Source organism: Agaricus bisporus (assembly GCF_000300575.1).
Source record: "Agaricus bisporus var. bisporus H97 unplaced genomic scaffold AGABI2scaffold_1, whole genome shotgun sequence".
NCBI lineage: Eukaryota > Fungi > Basidiomycota > Agaricomycetes > Agaricales > Agaricaceae > Agaricus > Agaricus bisporus.
The window spans coordinates 1,409,242-1,429,986 of record NW_006267344.1 but is presented as its reverse complement, the minus strand read 5'-3'; the positions used below and the strand labels follow the sequence as shown (position 1 = coordinate 1,429,986).

General features: G+C 49.1%; 13 protein-coding genes across 13 annotated transcripts; 7 read left to right on the top strand and 6 right to left on the bottom strand.

Moving 5' to 3' along the window:
* Positions 1-464: 464 nt before the first annotated feature.
* AGABI2DRAFT_189551 (hypothetical protein) lies at positions 465-2,008 on the top strand. Its single transcript, XM_006454220.1, has 5 exons — positions 465-667; positions 721-784; positions 837-985; positions 1,039-1,687; positions 1,768-2,008. The coding sequence occupies exons 1-5, from the start codon at positions 557-559 to the stop codon at positions 1,827-1,829; spliced, it is 1,035 nt and encodes a 344-aa protein (XP_006454283.1). The 5' UTR covers positions 465-556; the 3' UTR covers positions 1,830-2,008.
* AGABI2DRAFT_197189 (hypothetical protein) lies at positions 1,987-3,695 on the top strand (the record flags this gene model as incomplete). Its single annotated transcript, XM_006454219.1, has 3 exons — positions 1,987-2,417; positions 2,478-2,511; positions 2,562-3,695. 3 exons carry the CDS (start codon positions 1,987-1,989, stop codon positions 3,693-3,695), a joined length of 1,599 nt encoding a protein of 532 aa, XP_006454282.1.
* Positions 3,696-3,784: 89 nt separating this feature from the next.
* Positions 3,785-5,105, top strand: AGABI2DRAFT_214123 (hypothetical protein). Its single transcript, XM_006454218.1, has 2 exons — positions 3,785-4,811; positions 4,863-5,105. The coding sequence occupies exons 1-2, from the start codon at positions 3,791-3,793 to the stop codon at positions 5,048-5,050; spliced, it is 1,209 nt and encodes a 402-aa protein (XP_006454281.1). The 5' UTR covers positions 3,785-3,790; the 3' UTR covers positions 5,051-5,105.
* An 83-nt stretch (positions 5,106-5,188) lies between these two features.
* Positions 5,189-6,422, top strand: AGABI2DRAFT_197185 (hypothetical protein; the record flags this gene model as incomplete). The annotated part of the gene is made up of 3 exons (XM_006454217.1): positions 5,189-5,425; positions 5,475-5,924; positions 5,973-6,422. The coding sequence occupies 3 exons, from the start codon at positions 5,189-5,191 to the stop codon at positions 6,420-6,422; spliced, it is 1,137 nt and encodes a 378-aa protein (XP_006454280.1).
* On the bottom strand, positions 6,416-7,378 carry AGABI2DRAFT_189549 (hypothetical protein). The gene is made up of 4 exons (XM_006454216.1): positions 7,234-7,378; positions 7,097-7,176; positions 6,964-7,048; positions 6,416-6,915 (listed from the first exon to the last, which is right to left on the bottom strand). Exons 1-4 carry the CDS (start codon positions 7,373-7,375, stop codon positions 6,602-6,604), a joined length of 621 nt encoding a protein of 206 aa, XP_006454279.1. The 5' UTR covers positions 7,376-7,378; the 3' UTR covers positions 6,416-6,601.
* Positions 7,379-7,473: 95 nt separating this feature from the next.
* Positions 7,474-8,133, top strand: AGABI2DRAFT_114029 (hypothetical protein; the record flags this gene model as incomplete). The annotated part of the gene is made up of 1 exon (XM_006454215.1): positions 7,474-8,133. One exon carries the CDS (start codon positions 7,474-7,476, stop codon positions 8,131-8,133), a length of 660 nt encoding a protein of 219 aa, XP_006454278.1.
* A 163-nt stretch (positions 8,134-8,296) lies between these two features.
* AGABI2DRAFT_214116 (hypothetical protein) lies at positions 8,297-9,324 on the top strand. The gene is made up of 3 exons (XM_006454214.1): positions 8,297-8,487; positions 8,540-8,760; positions 8,816-9,324. The coding sequence occupies exons 1-3, from the start codon at positions 8,309-8,311 to the stop codon at positions 9,214-9,216; spliced, it is 801 nt and encodes a 266-aa protein (XP_006454277.1). The 5' UTR covers positions 8,297-8,308; the 3' UTR covers positions 9,217-9,324.
* A 67-nt stretch (positions 9,325-9,391) lies between these two features.
* Positions 9,392-12,417, bottom strand: AGABI2DRAFT_114027 (hypothetical protein; the record flags this gene model as incomplete). The annotated part of the gene is made up of 9 exons (XM_006454213.1): positions 9,392-9,725; positions 9,776-10,200; positions 10,249-10,425; positions 10,479-10,586; positions 10,639-10,955; positions 11,007-11,114; positions 11,340-11,497; positions 11,550-12,020; positions 12,071-12,417. 9 exons carry the CDS (start codon positions 12,415-12,417, stop codon positions 9,392-9,394), a joined length of 2,445 nt encoding a protein of 814 aa, XP_006454276.1.
* A 163-nt stretch (positions 12,418-12,580) lies between these two features.
* AGABI2DRAFT_175891 (hypothetical protein) lies at positions 12,581-14,742 on the top strand (the record flags this gene model as incomplete). Its single annotated transcript, XM_006454212.1, has 4 exons — positions 12,581-12,757; positions 12,808-13,277; positions 13,331-13,715; positions 13,768-14,742. The coding sequence occupies 4 exons, from the start codon at positions 12,581-12,583 to the stop codon at positions 14,740-14,742; spliced, it is 2,007 nt and encodes a 668-aa protein (XP_006454275.1).
* Positions 14,743-16,681: 1,939 nt separating this feature from the next.
* On the bottom strand, positions 16,682-17,810 carry AGABI2DRAFT_53794 (hypothetical protein; the record flags this gene model as incomplete). The annotated part of the gene is made up of 5 exons (XM_006454211.1): positions 16,682-16,838; positions 16,897-17,094; positions 17,161-17,321; positions 17,371-17,452; positions 17,611-17,810. Coding segments are annotated over 5 exons (798 nt in total), but the record flags the coding sequence as incomplete, so codon positions are not given.
* Positions 17,811-17,967: 157 nt separating this feature from the next.
* Positions 17,968-18,323, bottom strand: AGABI2DRAFT_214110 (hypothetical protein; the record flags this gene model as incomplete). Its single annotated transcript, XM_006454210.1, has 3 exons — positions 18,182-18,323; positions 18,113-18,126; positions 17,968-18,057 (listed from the first exon to the last, which is right to left on the bottom strand). Coding segments are annotated over exons 1-3 (225 nt in total), but the record flags the coding sequence as incomplete, so codon positions are not given.
* Positions 18,324-18,383: 60 nt separating this feature from the next.
* Positions 18,384-19,816, bottom strand: AGABI2DRAFT_189547 (hypothetical protein). Its single transcript, XM_006454209.1, has 7 exons — positions 19,657-19,816; positions 19,549-19,602; positions 19,419-19,487; positions 19,226-19,371; positions 18,841-19,170; positions 18,664-18,787; positions 18,384-18,609 (listed from the first exon to the last, which is right to left on the bottom strand). The coding sequence occupies exons 1-7, from the start codon at positions 19,729-19,731 to the stop codon at positions 18,424-18,426; spliced, it is 984 nt and encodes a 327-aa protein (XP_006454272.1). The 5' UTR covers positions 19,732-19,816; the 3' UTR covers positions 18,384-18,423.
* AGABI2DRAFT_189546 (hypothetical protein) lies at positions 19,790-20,688 on the bottom strand. The gene is made up of 3 exons (XM_006454208.1): positions 20,668-20,688; positions 20,373-20,612; positions 19,790-20,321 (listed from the first exon to the last, which is right to left on the bottom strand). Exons 1-3 carry the CDS (start codon positions 20,668-20,670, stop codon positions 20,046-20,048), a joined length of 519 nt encoding a protein of 172 aa, XP_006454271.1. The 5' UTR covers positions 20,671-20,688; the 3' UTR covers positions 19,790-20,045.
* Positions 20,689-20,745: the final 57 nt, after the last annotated feature.

Sequence of the window (20,745 nt, the reverse complement as noted above, 5' to 3'; positions counted from 1 at the left end):
GCCATGTCTCAACCTCAACTCATCAATTCCTTGACAGCTAGTCATGGAGCGTTAGAGGTGCCAAATCCTGATAAACAAGATCTAAAACCACATGAAGCAACTGTACTTTCTGGATCTCTCAAGTCACCACAACTCAAAGCTTCCAGAATTTCAGCGCCGCTCGTTCCCGTTTCTCCCAATGACATCGATTTTAACGTGAGCTCAGACCCCGCATAACTAACACTGGTAGAATCCAATTCATTAATATTTGGTAGGCATATCACGATTGTCTCCTAGAAGGTGAAGAGTGGGCAAAAGAGATCCAAAGTCTATAGTCTGTTTGTACCGCCCTGCGATGACTGCAGCGTACTGTGTAGCATTTTTACTGTATGATTAATTAACTTAGAGCGTATTAAATCAAAACGGAAGAAACCGAGAATGCTAGTGATGTTGTTGTCTACGATAAAAATAGATTGCAAGTTGCCCATCGCCGTGTGCCAGCTAACATATTGTCCATTCACGTTGACCTCTTACGAAATACCCGGTCTTATATCAAACGAAAACACGGGAGATTCTCATGGAGAATGAATTGCATCGCTTCTGGCTGTTGTTTTCGGACCTCAGTGACCAGCTCACCCGCAACCAGGAGCTCGCAAACTCATTGAAAAATCAAGCTGTGGCCCTCAAGGTTAGCGCTTCAACCATTTCGGAAAGGAATGTCTGAGAATATGCCCTCCGCAGGGTCGAGCGGAACAAACATGCTCAGGCTTTTCGCTGCGTAGGTTCAATGTCGATATATCTCAAGGTTTTTCACCTTTGTATTCAGCCGCATTGTCAAAACTGATACAAGGATTTAGAGGAATTTGACTCCGAATTCGAACGTCTGAACGCTCAGATCATCATCGAAAACCAAACACTACTACAAGAGAACAAGCAGCTGAGCACTCTTCTCAAAGAATACGAAAATACCATGGAGACAATCATGACCAAGTTCCGGAATCACTCGGTGAGTTCTTGGTTTAACTTTTCGGTGTGTCTTATCTAGAACAATCCACACAGGTTGCTGCTGAGCAGCACGAACTCACTCTTGCCAAACATTACGATACTCTCGTCCAAACGCGCGAATCGCAAAGCACGGCTGCAGACCTGACAGTCAATGCCAACATACTCCACTCTCTCCGCAGACTTTCACATCACTTACGGTTACTTCTGCGGTCGATGGTGGGGGAGGACTCTGATTCTGAAACTTCATCTTCGCCCGCGCTGGACCTCGTGACCGACCCCTCCTCGCTTTCGGAGGGAATTGAAGAGCTTCAGCAGCTGGTACAAGAACTTAGTGACCAAACGGACGATGAGTTCGATAATAAGGGTAGACCGGACTGGACCGTACAGAGGGAATGGGAAATTAGGAGACTGGAAGAAGAGAATGCGATGCTAAGGAAAGCGTTAGAAATCGATGCAGAGAACATGGAGGCGCGAGGTCTGGAAGTTGATGCTGGACAAATTGATGTTCATCGAACAATGGTCATTGCAAACCATCGAGCACAGGCTGAAAACTCGTATTGGGCAGGTGTACCCTTAGAGACTGGGTCGCACACGCAGCGAACGCCTGACTCGCAATTTCTATCCCGCTTGAATATCCAACAACAGGGTCAGCCACAATCTCCAGTCCAACCAACGCCGCAACAGTCGCAGAAACGCGCAACAGGTGTGTGGGGTACATCTACTTTGCCTGATCGAAGAGAGCGTAACAATGGGGCTGGACGACCACTGACATTTACGGGACAGACTCCGAGTGCCCTAACTCTGTGGTCATCGCAACCCGCTTCGCCGGCTCCGCCTGTTGTTGAAAAGTCGTGGCAAGCACCAGGGTCTAGCCTAGATTTAACGCCAGGTTTTTCATAGTTCTACTTAGTCCTGTACTTGTATTACTTATTACTGTATATCTTTTCGGCGCGGCAAGACAAACAAGGCCCTGCGAGTGTGTTCCCCATTCAGCCAGCTACCATGTCTTTCGCCACACTCCCTGGGGAGCTTTATACAGCGATTGTGGAACAACTGGATCCCTCTCTGTGGGCGCCCGTTGTACTTGCACTGTCCCGCGTATTGCCTTCTGCGCCAATACCATTACAGCTCCTCTTTCATGTTATCCGAATCAAACAACCCCAACAAGCCGTCTCTCTCTTTTTGCGCCTCGAGAAGGCATCCAATGTTCACGGTAGCTCTCAAGACTTATGCCCAACTTGGGTGAAAGAGTTTTCTGTGGCATCTTGGAGTGTAGATGCAGATGTGATTATCAACATAATTCGCTTGCTTCCCAACCTCACCTCCTTGAATGTGAGGATTGGGCCGAGTAATTTTTCTCCTGAGCACTTGGAACAGCTCCTTGAAAACCCAATAGGCAAGTTGAAGCAACTATCGCTCCGATTCAGACCCTAGTACGTCAAAGTTATGCTCCCCTCTTCTTTCAATCTTTGTCTCATGTCGGGATAACGCAGCGTGAACAAAGCGTCTTACTACCAGTTTCACAAGGTTTGACTACTTACAAGTTTGTATACGAGCACCAACTGACTAAAGTCAAGGGCGTTTATTACGACTCGGTTCTTCTGGCGATCGCTAAATGGCCGCCTCAAGAAATGCCCGCTATCTCCATCGTCCAGGACCCTCAGAATTTGAACGTTGATACTGCGAAGAAACCATCCTTCGCACAACCTATCGTTTTCTTCCGCATAGACCCATATTTATCTATAATGATTCATTCCCCCTCCCTGGCACATTCAATGAAGGCACTACGCCTACGAATCCCTTCCAGGCCCGTGGCGAGAGCACTGTGCGTATGTCCAGGTGCATCAAGGACCTACTATCACGCAAACAATTACCCTACCATGCCAAATCTTGAGTTTCTGGACGTGTCTACCTGCGGTATGATAGAAGCCGAACTTGACATGATCCTTGCTCATTTTCGAAATCTCAAGCACTTGATTATCGACGGGTGCACCGACCTTCGTCAAGGAGAGTGGGCAGCGTTGGGGAAACGGTGCGCGCTTGTAGGTGTCAAACGCGCTCGAGATCGAGAGAAGGAACTGAAGGCTTGGATGGAGGAGAAGTGGGTCGAAAACCATGAAACTATAGGAAGTGATATAGAACCTGCCCAAATGGTTGATTTACCCTCAAGGACGATACCCAGAAGGCAGAGGCCTGGAAGGAGAGGCTTGGCCACTGCTACAATAACCCTTCGCGATCACTCTACAGAAAATTCTAGTCGATCCTCTTCCCATAGCCGCGACGACATTATACCTAAGTCTGTCGTACCCAAAACCCGCATTCTACCTTTCGTTCCGCGCCTTGGAACCCTGGCAGCCACACCTACCATTGGAATAGAAACTTCGAAGCGTTTAGCAATTCGTGCAGAGTTCGAGGCCGGTTGGGCAGAGGGTATTGCACAGCTTGCGGTGACTCGGGCAAGGATGAGAACGAGTGCGCGAAATGGAGTTCGTCTCCTCCGCTTTGCGGAAGACGGTGAGAACAAGAGTGATCCTGTACATGGAATGGAAGGGTTGGTGGATGTTAATAGTCAGGATGAGGATATTTTCGCAACGGCTCTCAGTACTGCACCAAACCTATGCCTCGCTGGGCGAGGAGGAGATGAGCATGTTGCAGGCTGTGGGCATACTATCGCACGGAATATTTGGAGCGAGGCTGTGGAAGGAGACTAGATGTTGATTATGACGTAACTTATTTAGATGAGGATACACATTAGATTGAACCGTTGCTCCTCTTCTTTCAACCCCCCACCACCGTTGCTCAGGACATGGAACCAACCAAGAAATCCCCTCAGTTTCCGACTGCTAAAGTCACAGCATTGGCTCGTTTGAAAACCTTGACGGACACGATGACGTCTCGACGGCCAAGTTCTGACATAGTTTTTCCGCCACCGTCATGGGAGATCGACAAACTTGTACTCGACAGTAACTATGGCTGGGACCGCTCAAAACTCGAGGCGTCGTCGAGAACACCTGAAGAAGAAGAAGCAGTGGCAAATTCGGGTGAAACAGTTGTTTCGACAGAAGCTCCTGGCCCAGCGAACCCAGAGCCCCTGACTTTTGCTCGTAAGCTTAGAGAGCTCATCGAAGCATTACCCTTACCTAGTGCCTTCGCGCCTTCACAAAAACCCGACGTGGGATCACCAGAAACGGAAGTCGTAGAAGCAGAGGTTTCGCCTGCGGGACCGCCAGTACCGCCAGGCGTTGACGAGGATATGGTTACGCTGTTATCCTCAGAGGGAGTTATGAACGGAACTGAGAGAGAGCGAGGGGAAGAGGGGAAGGATAACCAAAGCATTTGGAATATTTTATCGCAGATGCGGTGGAAGGGTAAAGGGAAGGAGACTGCTGGGCTGCCCGATACCCATGAACAAGGGGGATTAATGGTGTACGCCCCCCTCCAACCCACGAACGATTCAACAGTTGAGCTGGCAGAAATCTGCTCGACTGACGACGCCTCTACTCCACCAGGTTCTCCAGTTCCCGATCAGCCTATTAAATGGGTGCCCTCGACTACGCAGCTGTCTGTATATACTACTTGGTGGGGTTACCGACTATATCTCCCTCCAGCTACTATGGCCACATTGGACTCTGTGTCCTTGACAGCGACTGCGCAGGCGGCCATGGTGACAAGTGCACTGAAGTGGTTATTGAACAAGGTACCAACCACGATTGTCCCAGTACAATTTAGACCGGGACTCGTCTTGTTGAAAAGGTTAGGACCTGTGGTAGGTTATGTAGGGGTTTTCGTTGCCTGGAGTTGGGGAAGGATTAAAAAGCATGACAAAGGTGGGCTATTAGTATCCTGAAGTTCATTGCAATTTGGCTCATTCTTTCTAGGAAATGGCGTCGTCTTAACAGCCACATGGCTGCTTCCCGTAGCACTTATACCAGCGCCCTGGGATGCTGGGGATATCTATGGTCCTGTGCTATTGCCGAAACCTGAAGATCGCAAAGCGCCACCACTGAGTCAGGAGCATAATGATAAAGAACAGGAAACCAAGAGGAAATGGTATTGGCTTTCGTAAACCACGTCCACCCTCGCTGCTTGTCAAAGTAATTTGAATTCACGTGTAATTTTGGATCGGCTCCGATGTGACTCTTCGGGACTCGTATCGCTAATCTAGCCCTTAAAACTTCGATTTTTTCACTTGCTTCCCCACATCATGGCCACTATCGATGCACACTCCTATGACTTGACCACTGAAGCCGGGGTTGAAGGATATCTGTCTAATACTGCTTTTGCTTGCACGAAAGCGGAGGCATTATCCGGTGGGACGGCGAATTTCGTTTTCAGAATACATTTGCGCGAGGCTCGCGATGGAAAAGAAACGCTGGTGCTGAAGCATGGACAGTTGTATATCAAGAGCTTGCCAAGCATCGCTTTTGATATCCAGAGACAGGTGAGGGATATCGAATATAGGTTTCGTCTTATTGATGTGTCCTTTTTAGTCTTTCGAGGTGGAAGCTTTAAGAAGGATACGTGAATGGTTGCCGTCGACGGCGTTTGTTACTGTGCCCACCGTCTATTTATTCGACGAGAAGGAGCACGTCATTATCATGGACGATTGTGGGTCCGATTGCATGACGTTGAAGAGTTTCATGCAGAGTGGACGGTGTACCGCAGAGATTGCACATCGAATCGGAAAGGAAGTGGGAGAGTTTATCGGCCAATTGCATGCCTGGAGTCGAGTTCACCCTGAAATGTGCAAGTTTTTTGAGCAAAATCCTCAGGCGAAGGAGATGTCGAGTTGGGCTTTCTATGGACGGCTTGTACAGACGTTTGATGATGGTTTGGAAAAATTGCAGGATCCGGATGTTAGACTTACAGAGGAGGAAAGGAAGGCTTTGGAAACGATTTGTGAAGAATCGATTGATGCGATGAAGAATGTCACTGGAACGGTGCGTCGTGATGAACAAAATCTCAGGCTGATTCTCATCCATTCTCAGTTTGTCATGGGCGATTTCTGGCCAGGAAACTTGGTGTTAAGTTTTGATCATGTCGGAAATGTGATGCAAATTCGAGTTTTAGATTGGGAAATGTGTAAACCCGGACTTTTTGGCGCCGAACTCGGACAATTCTGCGCTGAATTGATTCTCCTTACACGATTTAATGCCGAGGTCTGTGGACAGACTGCACATATTCTTTTGGAGGACTTGTTGAAGACGTATACGACGCATATTACACCTGATTTGGAGATGTGTCGGAGAGCGATTGTGCATCTGGGTGCTCATTTGGTGACACTGACGCCGAGGATTGAATGGGGAGGGAAAGAGATGACGCAAGAGGTGGTCAAGGAGGGTAAACGGCTTGTGTTGGAGGGATATTCGGGTGAAAAGGGATGGTTGGTTGAATCGCATATTAAACCTTTGGTAAATCTGATTACGGAGCCGAAGTAACGGAGCATTGGCAGGGTTATCATTTCAAACGGACGGTGGGATCCGTTGCCGATCAGGGGATCGGTGGTGATCCGGGAGAGAGAACAACGTTAGGTACTTGTATTTGTACAATGAATACAACCCAGAACATAGATCGTATAAGCGTGAAACAAGAAGACAAAATGTACGGATGGGACTTGTCAAGGGACAAGGGCCTCGCCGACAGTGAAATGGACATGGTCGCCTTCGCCGAGAGTCAGGCGGACGGGGAGACGAGGGTCGATGCGGACTGGGGCGCTGTTGCCGACGTAAAAGTCGCCGCGACTGAAATTTCGAGTGATGGCAGCGGCCTCTTCCTCTGTTAGGTTGCGGGGACGTTTGTTCGGGCGGAAGGTGGAGCTGGAGGCACCGGTGAATGTTCCGCTGTAGTCATAGTATTGTTGGTGGTTGAGGTTGGGAGTGCCCTGCAGCGTGGCATACATGGGTGGAGGTGCAAATTGGACGGGGTTGGGAGCTGTGGCGGTGGGTGAGTGGTGGCCGGGGAGGACAAGAAGAAAGTTACCGGGAGTGTGGTGCTGGGCATGGTGATCTTGTGCATCTGGATCAGGATACGCGCAGGTAGCGCCGAGGCCGCGTTTGAGGCAGCTCTGGAGGCAATGAGAAACGGCGTGAGGATGTAAAGCGGGTAGAGATACCTGGCAGGGGAGGACCTCGCTGCAGCGTGTTTTTCCGGTGTGGCATGCGACGCAGGCTCTACGGACGGAGGGGGCCTTGGCTAAGAAAAAGAGGGGTGAGAAGCCGGCGGGGAGGAGGAAGAGGAGGAGGAACGCACGCTTCCTGGCAGACTCGGCGGCGGTGGGCGGCGGCGGGCCGTGGACGTCCTGTTGGAGTTGCTGGGCCTGTTGGAGCTGCTGGAGCTGCTGCGAGTCGAGCGCGGCCTCTTGCGCCGGTTCGTCTGGGGGCATGGCCGACATTGGCGCGGACAAGGCGGACACGCACGGGCGGGGCGACGGAGACCCACGGCTTACGTAACACCCGGCTACTCGAGTGCCCGGCGCTGGCCTTGAGCTGCATGGCGTCTCCTCCCCTCTCCCCCCACGACTTTGACTTTGCGTCCTTCAACCCCAATCTCCCCACTCTCTTCCCCAACCCACCTGCCCTCCCCGCATCTGCCGAGCTCTTTTCCTCTGCAGAGACAGACCACCTCCTCGGCTTTCTCGACAACTTCAACGACGCTGCCTGGGGTCTCACCCCCGACTCACAGCCCTACGATGTCTACGATGCCCTCGCCCCCTACTCCAATCCTCACCTCAACACCACCCCAAGACCATCCACCTCTGCGTTTGGAGTGCCCTCTGAATCTCCCCCATCCATCTCCTTTTCTCCGTCCGCAGGCACAAAAAATGCCAATGCATCACGGTCCAAAGCCCTCCTTTCCACTCCACAAAAGCGTCTCAACCATATCATGTCAGAGCAAAAGCGGCGCAATGCCATTCGCGATGGTTATGCCCAGCTGATCACACTCCTCGCCCCCACCGGATCTACTCCCGCTCTCTCTATGCCCACACGCGGCCGGCCAAAAGGCAGTGGCAGTCGAGGCAAAGGCCAGAGCAAAGGCAAAAGTGGTGTCCTTTTCCGCGCTGTCGAGTATTGTCGTTGGCTTGAAGAGGGACGGGATGCTCTCAGAGAGGAAGTGTTACGCGTCGAAGCTGCTGCCGCTGGTAGGCATTAATCGTCCGCTTTGGATCTTACTGTGTCGCAGCCCAACTACAAGTACATATTATGTTGTAACCATACCTTGTACTCTTTATACCAACCGTTGTTTGATCCTATCAAGCCGAGATAACAATGGACTATAATTGGATCACAATCCTTTCACTCTCTTCCTTCACCAGCTTGCGCCACTAATGCCTCCAACATCCTCCTTTGATAGCTGGCCTATCCCTGAATTTTCCCTGCGTGTGGACGATCTTAACCACCAGGGCGCACGCACCTTCTTTGCTAAAATACATCCCTACGATGCATTGCGCCACGCCGTTCTCAGGTCTTTCAAAACATTCTATACCCCAATAACAACACCCAGAAAGTGAGTTGTATCGATCTTCAAACAAACAGAGAACTAAAAACTTGCAATTCAGGGTAAAGGCTATCACACTCATCCTTCGCGTGATGGAACAACTCGCCTATACCACCGGTTCAACTTCCCATAAAGAAATCCATCTTTCTCTTGACTGGATCGAGCGCAATTCTCAACGAGCCAAAGACGAAATCATGGGTGTACTCATCCATGAAGTCGTTCACTGTTATCAGTACGATGCCTCAGGGACATGTCCCAGTGGCCTCATCGAAGGCATAGCAGGTACACACCCACTACATCTACCTTTAGCGTTTCAATTGTAACGTTCTAAATATAGATTTCGTCCGACTTCGCGCCTCACTCGCCCCTCCCCATTGGAAACGCACTCAACCCGAACCCACTGAAACATGGGACGCAGGATACGACAAAACAGCTTATTTCCTGGATTGGATCGAAACCACTTATGGGTCTGGTAAAATTCGAGCTCTCAATGCATCGCTCTCAACCGACAAATATGGGCCAGAGATCTTTCATAAAGTGTTTGGTCGTCCTGTGAGACAATTATGGATTCTTTATCGAGCCTCGTTTTCAACTCCTAGCTTGCGCGATCGACCACTTAAAAAGCGGAGGCCGAGGCGGACTGTTGATTGGTTGGATGAGCCTTTACCTTTTCCGGGGGGGCTCCCACCCAGTTCGCTCACTTTGGATGAGCTTAATGAGTACTTGCACGGGTGCTAAACTGTGGTCACTGTATTGATCATGCTTTAATGCAATAACCGTCGGGGAATAGATTCCAGCAAACTACCACAGACGAGTAATAATACATTTAATTATAACCATGGTTTGAGCGTAACATACAATCATTCAAGAAAGTGCAAATAATAGGTTATCAGAAAAGCCGCAATAACAGAAACTATCCCATGTCTTCCAGCAGATCTCTGGCCAAGAAGTCGTCTTCAACGTCATCTCCCTCACCTTCATCCGATTCATGCTCCGGATTATCACCATTCATCGTATTGCCAAACAGGGTAGACCGCATCATCGAAGTCTCAGGTACCTCCTCGACGTTATTTGATTCCAACTGGTCTGCTGTGATACCATGGTGCAGCCTAGAATATCGATCCGCAGCCACTTTTTTCCGCTTAGCCAACGGTGAGCGTAGGGAGTCATCACCATTTCGACTATGCGTATCCGAAGGCGTGACACTTCTTAGCCGTTTTCTCCTCATTTTGGGTGTAGTATTTGCACTGTCGAAGAATTGGTTACCATCTCTGATGAAATGATCATAACAACATACCTGTCGGCCACACTTACTTCGTCTGTGGACTCCTCTTCACTCTTCATTCCCATACTCCTTCCATCCGCGCTTTCATCATCGCTCTCCATCATAGCGGCCTCAACCTCATCATTGATATCGTTCCAATCAATTTCTTCAAGGTGAAGCGCACCTCCACTGGTTTTCCGATCTCCTTCATGTTCAACTTGAGCCTTAAGTTCGGCCGGATCAACGTCCCAGTCATCCGCATCTGGTTCCGGATCCGACGAAATTTGGTGCTCAGAAATCAACGGACTCGTTGAGGTTGCAGCATTAGACGGATCGTAAAAAAGGTATGGTGTTTCGTCTTGTCGATGCCAAAGCGCGATCGAATCATTGAACCACTCGGGACGAACTATCTTGATACCTCCTCGTTGACGTGCGGTTTCGACCTTTTTGGTGCCACGCTACAACAAGAATGTCAGATCTAGGACGAGCAAACCCAATGGCTTTACCTTCGCTGTTATTACGTGCGTCACATCGGGAGTGAGGTCAGTATGACATTTCGCGCCGAACATGCGTGCGAGACGCCAGAATTCTGTTGTTTCTGGAGGCGTGTCCAGGGGAATAACACCGGAGAATACGAGATGAAGACCACCAAGTACTTCAGAACGTAACCGCGGAATTATTGTCTACGATGCCGATCAATTTCAAAGATCAGTAAGTATAGAGCCAAGCAACATACGGTCACATTGAAACCCTTATTATTTGATAAAACTCCTCTGCGCCGGGGTTTGTCAGGGAGACGTGAATCATAGGCTTCAAAAAAGCGTCTGTGGACCTCATCTAGAAGCTGTAGATGTAAACCTGTCAGCGTTGGCACCCTTCATTCAGAGAAGCTTGACCTTTCCAATTCGATTTAGTTCAGCATCATCGTTTTTGAGTAGAGCCTGCATCGGTTTCTCGGTCTGCGGGGTGGGAGACTCTTCTGTGGGTGTATCGTTTTCGAGCTTATTCTTGGAGTCTGAAGCTTGGGAAGAGGTGCTACTGGTCTCACTAACGACAGTACCTTGCAGCTCTTCTTGTTTCTTTGCGAGTGGCCTCTGTTCAAACTGTTCATCCAAAGCAGCGTTGTTGGTTGAGAGCATGATTTTTTTTTCGAGTTCAGCACTGTCCATCTCTTCCGGTGTGGGAGGCTTGGCTGTGTCAGGTAACGCACTGGCTGTTGTCGCAGTGTCAGCGCCATTGACTATTGAACCTGGGACCGATTCACCAGATGGTTCGGGTTGTTGCGAAGCCGTAGCAGTAGGCGATGGAGTGAGAGGATTGACCTTTGCTAAGAAACTGGAATTGATATCTCCAATACCAATAAAGAAATCATCTGCAAGGCGTGTGAGTGAAGCTTGTGGAGTTGTGGAAATTAGAGAGAGATATACATGGAATAACTTTAATCAAATTAGGGCTCCATTCCCAAACGTCTGCTCTGTCATCGATTATGACTACCATTGAGGTGTCACAGGGAAATAATCGTTGCAGACTTTTTTGAGTCAGACCTGTTCCGGGGGGGTTGGTGTAATATACGCGAAGGCCAACTGAATGGACTTACTCCCGCTTTCATCCCTACTAAGTATCCTACTTTTGAACACACTTCCGTCTGGATCAATGGCCGCACAGACTTCCTCTGCATAGGCACGGGTGCCCATAGTATAGACGTGCATATCATATTTTGTCGCCATGTCCATCAAGAACTCTTTCCAGCCAGGTCTTAAGAGGAAAAGGTCAGGAAAATGGCCATGAATCATCGATTTGATCACACCTTGGTTTTATATAATACATGCACCCCTCATTCTCGACCATTTTATGCTTCCCTTTTGATCTCTGAGGACCCCTTGCATATGGTGTCGAGAAGGACTCTGGGCCGAGGCGAAACTTTTTCACGTCCTTGAGGGCTTCCCAATTGGGATTACATTCGTCATTATCATCAGAGTCGGAATTGGTATCGTCAGATTTGTCAGAGGGCTGAGGCGTTGTTGACGCTTTTGGGGTTTGGCGAGCCTCCCAAGCTTCACCTTCCGCTATCCATTCGCCGACTGTAGGATCAACAGTGGCGTGTACAATTGTCTGGTCAAGATCTACGATGAGAGAGAGCTTGCGGGATTTGAGAAGATGCTCTGCCGATTCGCGTTCGATACGTTGGGCTTCTTCAAGGGAGACGGTAGGCCCATTGGCGGAGTGGGTCATTTGGATTGAGGCACGAGAGGTATCTGCAAAACCAGTATAGTCTATGCTGCGATTGATTGAGCATGAAGAAGGAAAAGTTTGGTGATGGGGACGTACTTGGTCATGTCCTTGCCACAAATGACACAGAGGCCGCTTACTTGGATGCCATGTTTGCACGGCTCGACAATCACGAGGGCGGGGGAGCGTTTTGCCTTGTTTCTGGATACGATATCTCCCGCGTTGAATTTCCACGAGTCGAGCGTGCCTTCTATGGCTGCATCCCAGGTTCCAAAGCGGGTTTCTGGAGTGAGGTCGGCAGAATGGGAGATGTGAACGAAGGAATATGTGAGAAGGCGGGTGCCGCGTTGGACGGTGTCGCGTGGCTGAGCGTCGAGGGTGACGATGGTGATGGGGAAGGGAAAGAACTGGGGAAGAAAGAGCTCGGTCGGGCTGCTCTGAGCCATGTTGATCGCAGAGGGCCCCGGTCACGGATTCCACCTCGGAGAAGCTCAAGCTAAATACGGCCAAACACCTCCTTACTCCCAATAAGGAAGCCCCTTATCCCAATATGGCGCGCGTTGTTTGTCCCTGCCTCAAGTACTCCCCACCCATGATCGCAACCGCCCAATGTCGTCCTTTCTCACCTCCATCTCAGACCTTCTCCCCGCCTTCTGCAAGGGAAATGGCCTCGCTCAGTATTCAAAGCAATATCCCTCCTGCTTCTTCCTCCGCGTCCCTCTCCACGTCTATCTTGACCACATCTTTCCGTGCCTCTCGCTTGAGGACATCATTTGTCTTCGACGCGTATGCCCCATCGTCCTTTTCACTGTACTTTCTTACTCACTATCTCGTAGGTCAACAAGGCTCTCTTTCTCATCACCCACGAGCCTTCAATCTGGGGGCGTTTCCTACAACGCATGAATCACCACCCCGCTGTTAATCTCCGTCCGGACATCGACTACACAAATAGTTACTATGAGATAGAACAGATAGTCTCTCGCACCGTCTCTCTTGACGACAACTGGCGCAATCCAAAGCCCAAAGTCATTGATCGTTTTCTTGTTGAAACACACTATCAAGTACTTGATATGGTTCTTCTGCCCGGTGGCAAATATCTCTGCGCCTCCATAAAGGACAGGGGAAATTTTCGCTATTATATTGCCCTCTATGTTCTGGACCATCCCTCCGGGCCTCAGGCAATCGCACGCGTTCCGGTCCACACAAAGGCATTTAAACTTACTGCTAAATATCTCCGAGTCAATGGCCAATACGGCATCATAGTGTCTTGCGTAAGACGCCGCTATGCCACGGGCGCACCTGTCAGGTTTGTTACCATTTTCTCGCTTTGAGTACCTCTATACTTACCGACGTCCTTAGCGAGTTCGACGATCCCCTCTCACAGAACCTTCCCGATATCTCGCAATTCAGTGGCGAACATACCATAGATGGGAAGCATCCATATTTTTCCGAAGTCCTCGTCTTTTTCACTCCTCTCTGTGAGCTCGAATACCTCTGTGATCCCTACATAGCCTGGGGCTCGGAAGAACACCGCAGACGTATCGAGGTGCTAGATTCACCTCCACTCCGATTCGTCAGCAGTTGTGAATTGGACCGGGATGTTTCCTCCCTTGCCATGTTTACCATTGACGACGAAGCATGGTTGACTTTCGTAGTCAATGAACGTTATATCGTCTTCTTCCGCTGCGCCCATCACGAGACTATAACTGTAGAATGCACGGAAAACGAAGAATTCAGATTTGAGGTCCGTACAAGTACTTCTCGCCTTCAACGCTTATCCGACCCTCTCTCTTCAGCATATTAAAGCGATTCTCCCTCTCCCAAGGCAAAGACAGATCCTCGTCGTCCGCCAGTGCATCGGGTTTGAGGTCGAAGAATGGGTCGTCGAACTCTATCCCTTCCCTACGCACAATCAAGAAATAACTGCCACGCACGGTATCGTCGCCCGCCAAGTGCCGCCCAATACCCTAATAAAAGCCACCATCTCCGACCCCGATGCCTCCCTTAATCTGTCCACGCCACTTCCCAAGTTACAACCTGACCCAGTACCTCCCATTTCCATCTTTTTTGAGCATGATTACCCTAGTGGCCTGTTCCATTTCTGCCTCTGGCCAATGTACGAACAAACCCCAGATGGCCACATAAATTACATTCCTCGGTATACTGTTATCCCAACGGAGCCCCCGGGCGGAATCACTCCTGAGTATGAAGCAGAATTCGCATCCGCCGGCAAATTTTCCATGGCGCAGAGTTGTCACATTACGGATCCCGAAGTAGCACATGTCCTCCCAGGTGGATATCGTGCTATTTTTTATACCACCAAATATGATGATTTGAGAGCTTCTCCCTCCATGATCAAACTTCGACGTTATATCTCGCCCGAAATCCAGGACAGGTCATATCCTGAAAAACCTGCCGACAATTCTCTATCCTTCTTGCGCAAAACGCGCCGAAAGGTTCCAAATGGCATTTATGGAACCATTGATATCCCGGTCGAGGACTCTGCTACTTTCGGACTGGGCATCAGTGCTATCACTTGGGATGAATCTATAGGAAGAATATGCGTCGCTATAGACGGAGAACTTTGTGTAAGAATCTTGGATATGGCCAAAAGCGTTGAGCCGGATGTGAGGTTTGATGCCTGGAAGGAGAGAATGTCACAAGAAATTGTAGAGCAAGGTTGTTGGAACATTACCAAAGAATGTATTCATACTGATGCCCATAATGTACCTATGCCTGGTGGGTATAATCCTCAAAGTCGAGGACACTAGCCCTGGTGGTTACTGTGCTTTCTTTGCATTTATCTGTCGTGTACCGTAAATAGCTATTCTTATAATTAAAATATGATCGATCTCTTACTGAATGATATACCTAAGTCCTGTGCATTATGCGTCGCGGTTGAGCGACCCGCCAATAATGAGGCTCGCACTCTTCATGGGCATTTCATGTATTCTGAGGCTTTCTCCATCATCCTGAATGACGGCTCAACGGCAACAATACTCCTTCAATGCTACACGAATGATTGGAATACAGATAGCGACAATATTTAACGACTAATGCTTCCAAGGACAAGTACAATGAAAATGTTTTAACAGTGTTAAACAGAAAAAAGTGGCTCCACAATAAGATATGATGTTGAGGAATAACCATAATGATAACGGAAAAGGATTCCCTTGATATAATTCTCTCGGATTAAAGCCGCTGCATAAACGAATTCGGCGGATGTTTCTCTTTGCGTTTCTCCCCATCTTTATCTTTATCCTTCTCCTTTTTCCCTCCAAGTCCACGCAAAGGCGCAGTCAAGCTTAGTTTCCTTGTTGCGCGTTTGAAAGGTGCGCTAGAGGTATTGCTTTCAATTGTTTGGCTTCTTTTATCACCATTCAGATTACTGTTTTGAATAGAAGAAGAGGGGTGGGAAATGTTCAAAGTCGAATCGGATGTAGATATCGAGCGAGAGTGAGCCTCCCACTGAGAGGCCCTCTCACTTGTCCCGATGAATGGAGCACGTTCAAGGACGTCAGACGGGTATAAATTTATTGGGTCAAATACGGGTGGTCCTGTCCCATTCATGATCGGTGATTCTCCCCGAGAATTAGGCGGCATTGTTGGTATAGGTGGTAACTGCCTATTCCCACCCGATATTGGTACTGTCCCTGGGACAGTAGCAGGTCGGGGGCCTTGAAGGATATGATTGTTGTTCAATGGACTGCTATGGTTATCTATTGACCCTCGAGCGAGGGGCGTAAAAGACAGTTTCCTCGAGGGGGAAAGATGAACGTGGGTATCGGGATGAGGACTTGTAACGGGCCTTGACGGGTTCTTGGAATGGATAGGGGGGTGGGAAGACGAAGCTGAGGTCGACGGGGATGACAAGGCTGTTCCAGAAGAAAGAATACTCTTATTCGTCGCATTCGAAGATGTGTTTGATGATGCTGTGGATGATACGTGCGGAGGTTCTAGCTGGGAATTCACTCCATTGGTGGCTTTACTGGAAGTAACTACCGCTCCGATAGAAGACTTGCGCTTGAGTTGAGGTGTAATTTTAAACTTCGTAGCAGACGACGGCGTATCATCGTGACTCTTGTCGCCTTTTGACTTCTCACCTAAACGGAAGCTCCTCCTCTTGAACCAACTCCCAGCCTTAGATTCTTTTCGAGATTTTTCGATATCTCTATCTTTCTCCTTTTCTTTGGCCTTGTCATTTAATTTGGCAGGGACTGTAGGTGTTAATGGAGTCGGAGGTGAGAGAGGAGGCATGGGAGGCACAGGCGGAATAGCAGATGGATCGTCAGCGACCGCCAAAGAGGGAGACGAAGCAGAATGCAGGGGAAATCGTGAAGAATCGGCCTGCAACGACCGTCCTGGCTTGTCACCAGCAGTTGCCGGTCTCCCGGAATCGTGACGAATAGGAGCCAATGGTTTGCGATTCGAGGAAGGGGGGCCTGGTGTCGGAGGAGTGACTGGAAGAGGCTCACCCACAGGCAAACCGCCTCCAACATTCGAGGGCAATTTACGATTAGCGGGTATAGAGAAAGTAGCAGAAGCCAAAGCGCCATCTTCATTGAGACCAGGGGGTAGGAGGGGCATTGTTTGGCCAAGTTGCGAAGGTGTTCCAAACCGGGCATCAGCGACGTGAGGTGGAGGTTCATGCACGGGAAATCGTTCGCTTTCAGAGGGTTTAAGTCCCAGGGCAGAAAGATTGATGTCTGTGGCCTGGTAGTATAGCACGTATGCCGATCCGGAATTAGAATCGCCAAAGTATTTAGGGATCTCGACCTCAGGTATAGGGTATACATTATCGTCGTCAAACACAAGCCAAGATCCAACCGACTTGACGATGGATATATAGTGGCCATGGTGAGGCCCACTAGAAGAAAGTTCAGTGCATGTTGGACGTAGAAATGAGAATGGCTTATTTTGCTTACTTTCCGAGATGGACTACTATAGCAAAAAGCTCATACAAGCGGTCGGCATTCTCTAAGTCGTCCACAGTATTGAATAACCGTAACTCAAAAGGAAATGTGACGCGATAAGTTAATTTGATATATTTTTGAACGTCCTCTTGGAACTTGAAACGTTTGAGGTGCAAGGCCAGAACGTTCGGCAATTTCTTGATCTTCATTCTTCAGATACAACGACACGGGACAATGAGTTTGTCAAAGAAAAAACGGTAGACAGATATCACCCACCGCTTTTCTGCCTCCTGAAGATCACAACATGCATCACACAAGAATTTGTTCCTCTGACAAAGCATCTCACTGGCACTGAAAGACCTCAGGCAAGCGGTTACGCTCGAGTTTTGTTCTATGTCTATCGAAAGGTCCAGGAAAGACTCGTCACGAGAAGATACCTGAAGATCATTAACATTGGGGTGATAAGAGCATGGAGGTGATACCCACCGTTTCACAAGTTAGACACCGGGTTTCGCTGGTCAGAACCCCCTCGAAGAGCTTATGCACTAGGGTTGCTTCCTGAGGTAAACTTCCTGAGTTCGAGCTTGTTGTGGCAGTGACTATAGTAGGCGGGGATGCAAGGGTGGCCACCGAGCTACTCACTATAATAAGATAATCAGTACGAAAGAATTGCAAGAAAAGAATGCAGACTCGCAATCTTCGCCGAGAGTGTTATTTTGCGCCGACTTCCTTTCCTCCTCTATCTCCTCGACTATCATGTTCAACAAGTGATTCAGGAATTCATGTGCGTCTTGATGCATAGTGGAGCGAAAATCCTCCTTAGTTTCCTTCAATTTGTCGATGAATGTGCGAGGAGAAATTGTACCCTTATCTCCGGGATGTGTGGATATGTAAAGGAATAGCGAGCGAAGGGCAGAAAATAGAGTAGGTGAAGATGAAGGAATAGGGTGGGGATGTGCTATCGCAGCGGATGGCGTGTCAGAAGGGCTGCCCGACGTAGAAAGCTTGCGTTCCGGAACACGACGGACCGGAACGATAGGGAGTATAGGCTTGGCCTGCGCGTCTTGGGAAATCGAAGACGATCCACGAGGAAATGAAGAGTCCTCCGCCTGTATAATCAAGTCCCGGAAGGGGCCACAGAAGTAGAGGGTTTGGAGAACAGAGTTGACATAGCTGTGGGATAGAACTTTTAGTTCAGGAGAGGTCGGATAGGGACAGGAGGGCAGACCAGGTATTGCCAAACTGGAGGAAGAAAGTACTGTGGGTAGCGAGATAAGGGTAAGAGGGAAAGACGTACATTCTCGTAGCCAAATTTCTTAGCGTCGGCGGAGGAGGCGACGGGGTCTGGGGACGGCTTTACGAGCGGGGGCTGCTGGGAGGCAGTCTGGCCGCCAAAGATCCATTTTGTCTTGGCCATCATGCTGGCCAGGGGAGGAAATGGTGGGAGGAGGAGTGGATCAGCGCTGAGGACAAGTCGTCCACAAGGCACTCCTGAGCACGTGACTACTCCTGACTGTATTCAATTTCAAGTTTCCAAGTTCACCACATTTTCTTTACATAGACAGTATCCCCGACCTTGATTTCCCCTTCTCCCTCCGGAACCCCATTGCATCCCAAACAAGGCTTCATCTTCTCCACGGGATCAATCTCCTTTCTGAACTTCATCATCACCTTGTACGGTACCGCCGCGTCCTTTACGCCCGTATCGGGGTCAACGTTGGGAAGCTGTCGGACCCAGCTCACCATACATATGACTACTCCGTATGCAGAATTACTCACCAAACACCGCACACATTTGGACACCAGTGTAATGCTGGACGCATCCTTTGAGCCAATACTGATCTCCTCCCAGTCATCTTCCCCAAATGCTCCCGCGCCTCTGAACACTATATTAGGACGGAAACTAATACCGCATCAACCACCCATTTTCAAAAACATCCGTCGAGAAAATCATACCGTTCGACTTTCAAGGAAGCATTCTTCCACTTCTCGTCAATGTTTTGCTTTCCCACAAGTGGTCTAGCCTCTTCTTCCACAGCCGCTAGGTTTTCCTCGGATAACACCATCATCGGATACATGTCTTGGAAATGTGAAAAGGCCTTTAGGTCAGGGAACTCATGCGTAGCCACAGCCGCCCGAGGCGCGGGGCCCTTGTAGACAAGATGGACCGGCCTCTCGATGTATTTCGACATTATATCGGATGGAGCGGTAGAACCGTTGATGGACTGTTGACAAATATAACCGTCTATAGGCGGACATTCGGAGAACATGATAACGTCGGCCAACCTGTGTAGGTGGAGTGAGACCGCGTCCACAGCTTCTACGAGTGCGTCTCGCTTACAGTGTCCATGTGTTCAACGTCTCGATACTGGGACGCAGAGGGACTGTGAAATTATCGCACCCAGCGTCCTCGGGAAATGTCACGAGGAGCGATCCTCCCTCGGGAGAGGATGGGTCGACGCGAATATGAGGCCAAATCAAGACCAACTGTATTGACATTTGTACATGCGTAATAAGTGTCTCGATGGACTTACTTTCGGGACTTCGCGAGCGGTTAAGATCTTGCAGGTTTTGGCGTCAACGATACACCAACGTCTGTCATTCTTTCATTGATTAGGTTCTCAATTAGCGAAAGGCCTCAAAAAATCTCGTGGCACGACATACCTCGAGACCCTGCTTTGTGTATTTCACGGCCTCCACGGATGTCCCACGGCAACTCTGCGGACACACATAAGAGTTGGTCTCCGAGAGATAAGGAAGAACTACGCTGACCTTGATGGGATGTACAAAGATTTTTGCTACCTTCACAGTGCCATCCGAAGGCGGCATTTTCCCGGTACTCGGCATCGACTTTCAGCCTTTGAATGCTTTGATCGCGGTATGACTGAAAGCGAAGAAAACAATCGATGCAACAAGAAGTCCTGTATAAGAGGAATATAAGGACATCTAGGGATAACATGTTTGTTGCACAGCAATTTATAAAGGTTATCGATGGAGAAGTACGCCTTTATATAAGGTATGGCCTGATGAGCGAGAATCCTCCCACCAGTATGCGCTTGCTGTGAAGCCTGGCATTAAAAGAGTGTCTGCGCGTAGTACAGTATTGAGTGCTAACTAGTAGAAACCTAGTTGCTACACGTCCAATATGTCCAGTTGTTTGTTCACCGCACACGAAATATGATGTGGACCCCACTGTCGGTCGAGACAATGTCGCTTACATTTCCCGGCTCCAACTTGAACGATGCCTCCTCAAACGCGGGCTGCATCTGTCCACGACCAAACCAGCCAAGGTCACCTCCATTACTGTGAGAGGAGCAATCGGAATGCTCTGATGCCAACTTTGCAAACGTCTCTGCCTTGTCTTCTGCTTGGCTGATTTCTTCTTTATACTTCTCAATTATTTCGATTGCTTCCTCCTTCGAACGAGTGATATCTGCCTGAAAGAAACAGTTGAGATACAATTATGGTACTAAAGCTTTCGAACCAACCTCTTTCCAGCTAGAGGGCCGCCTGCTATCCTTGTGCTTGATCAAGAGGTGACTTGCACGAACTTGATCTTTCTCGCCGTCCAAAAGCTTGTTCAACTGTTCTTCATATTTATCTGCTCCGGAGAGTTTCTTCACCTCTTCTACGGGGATATCTTTGGGTGGAGTCCACATGGATTCCTTGGTCTCGGTATTGTAGAAATAGATCATTTCTTTGGTAACAGACATGCGAATTTCCCAACCCTTCACAGGTTACAAGAATGAGGCGAGGAATGGTCTGGGAAGCGAAGAGACATACCATGGCGGCGACAGAGATGAGGTGTAGAAGCTAATTCGTCATTGAACATCCCTGATTATCATACGATGCTTCCTAAAA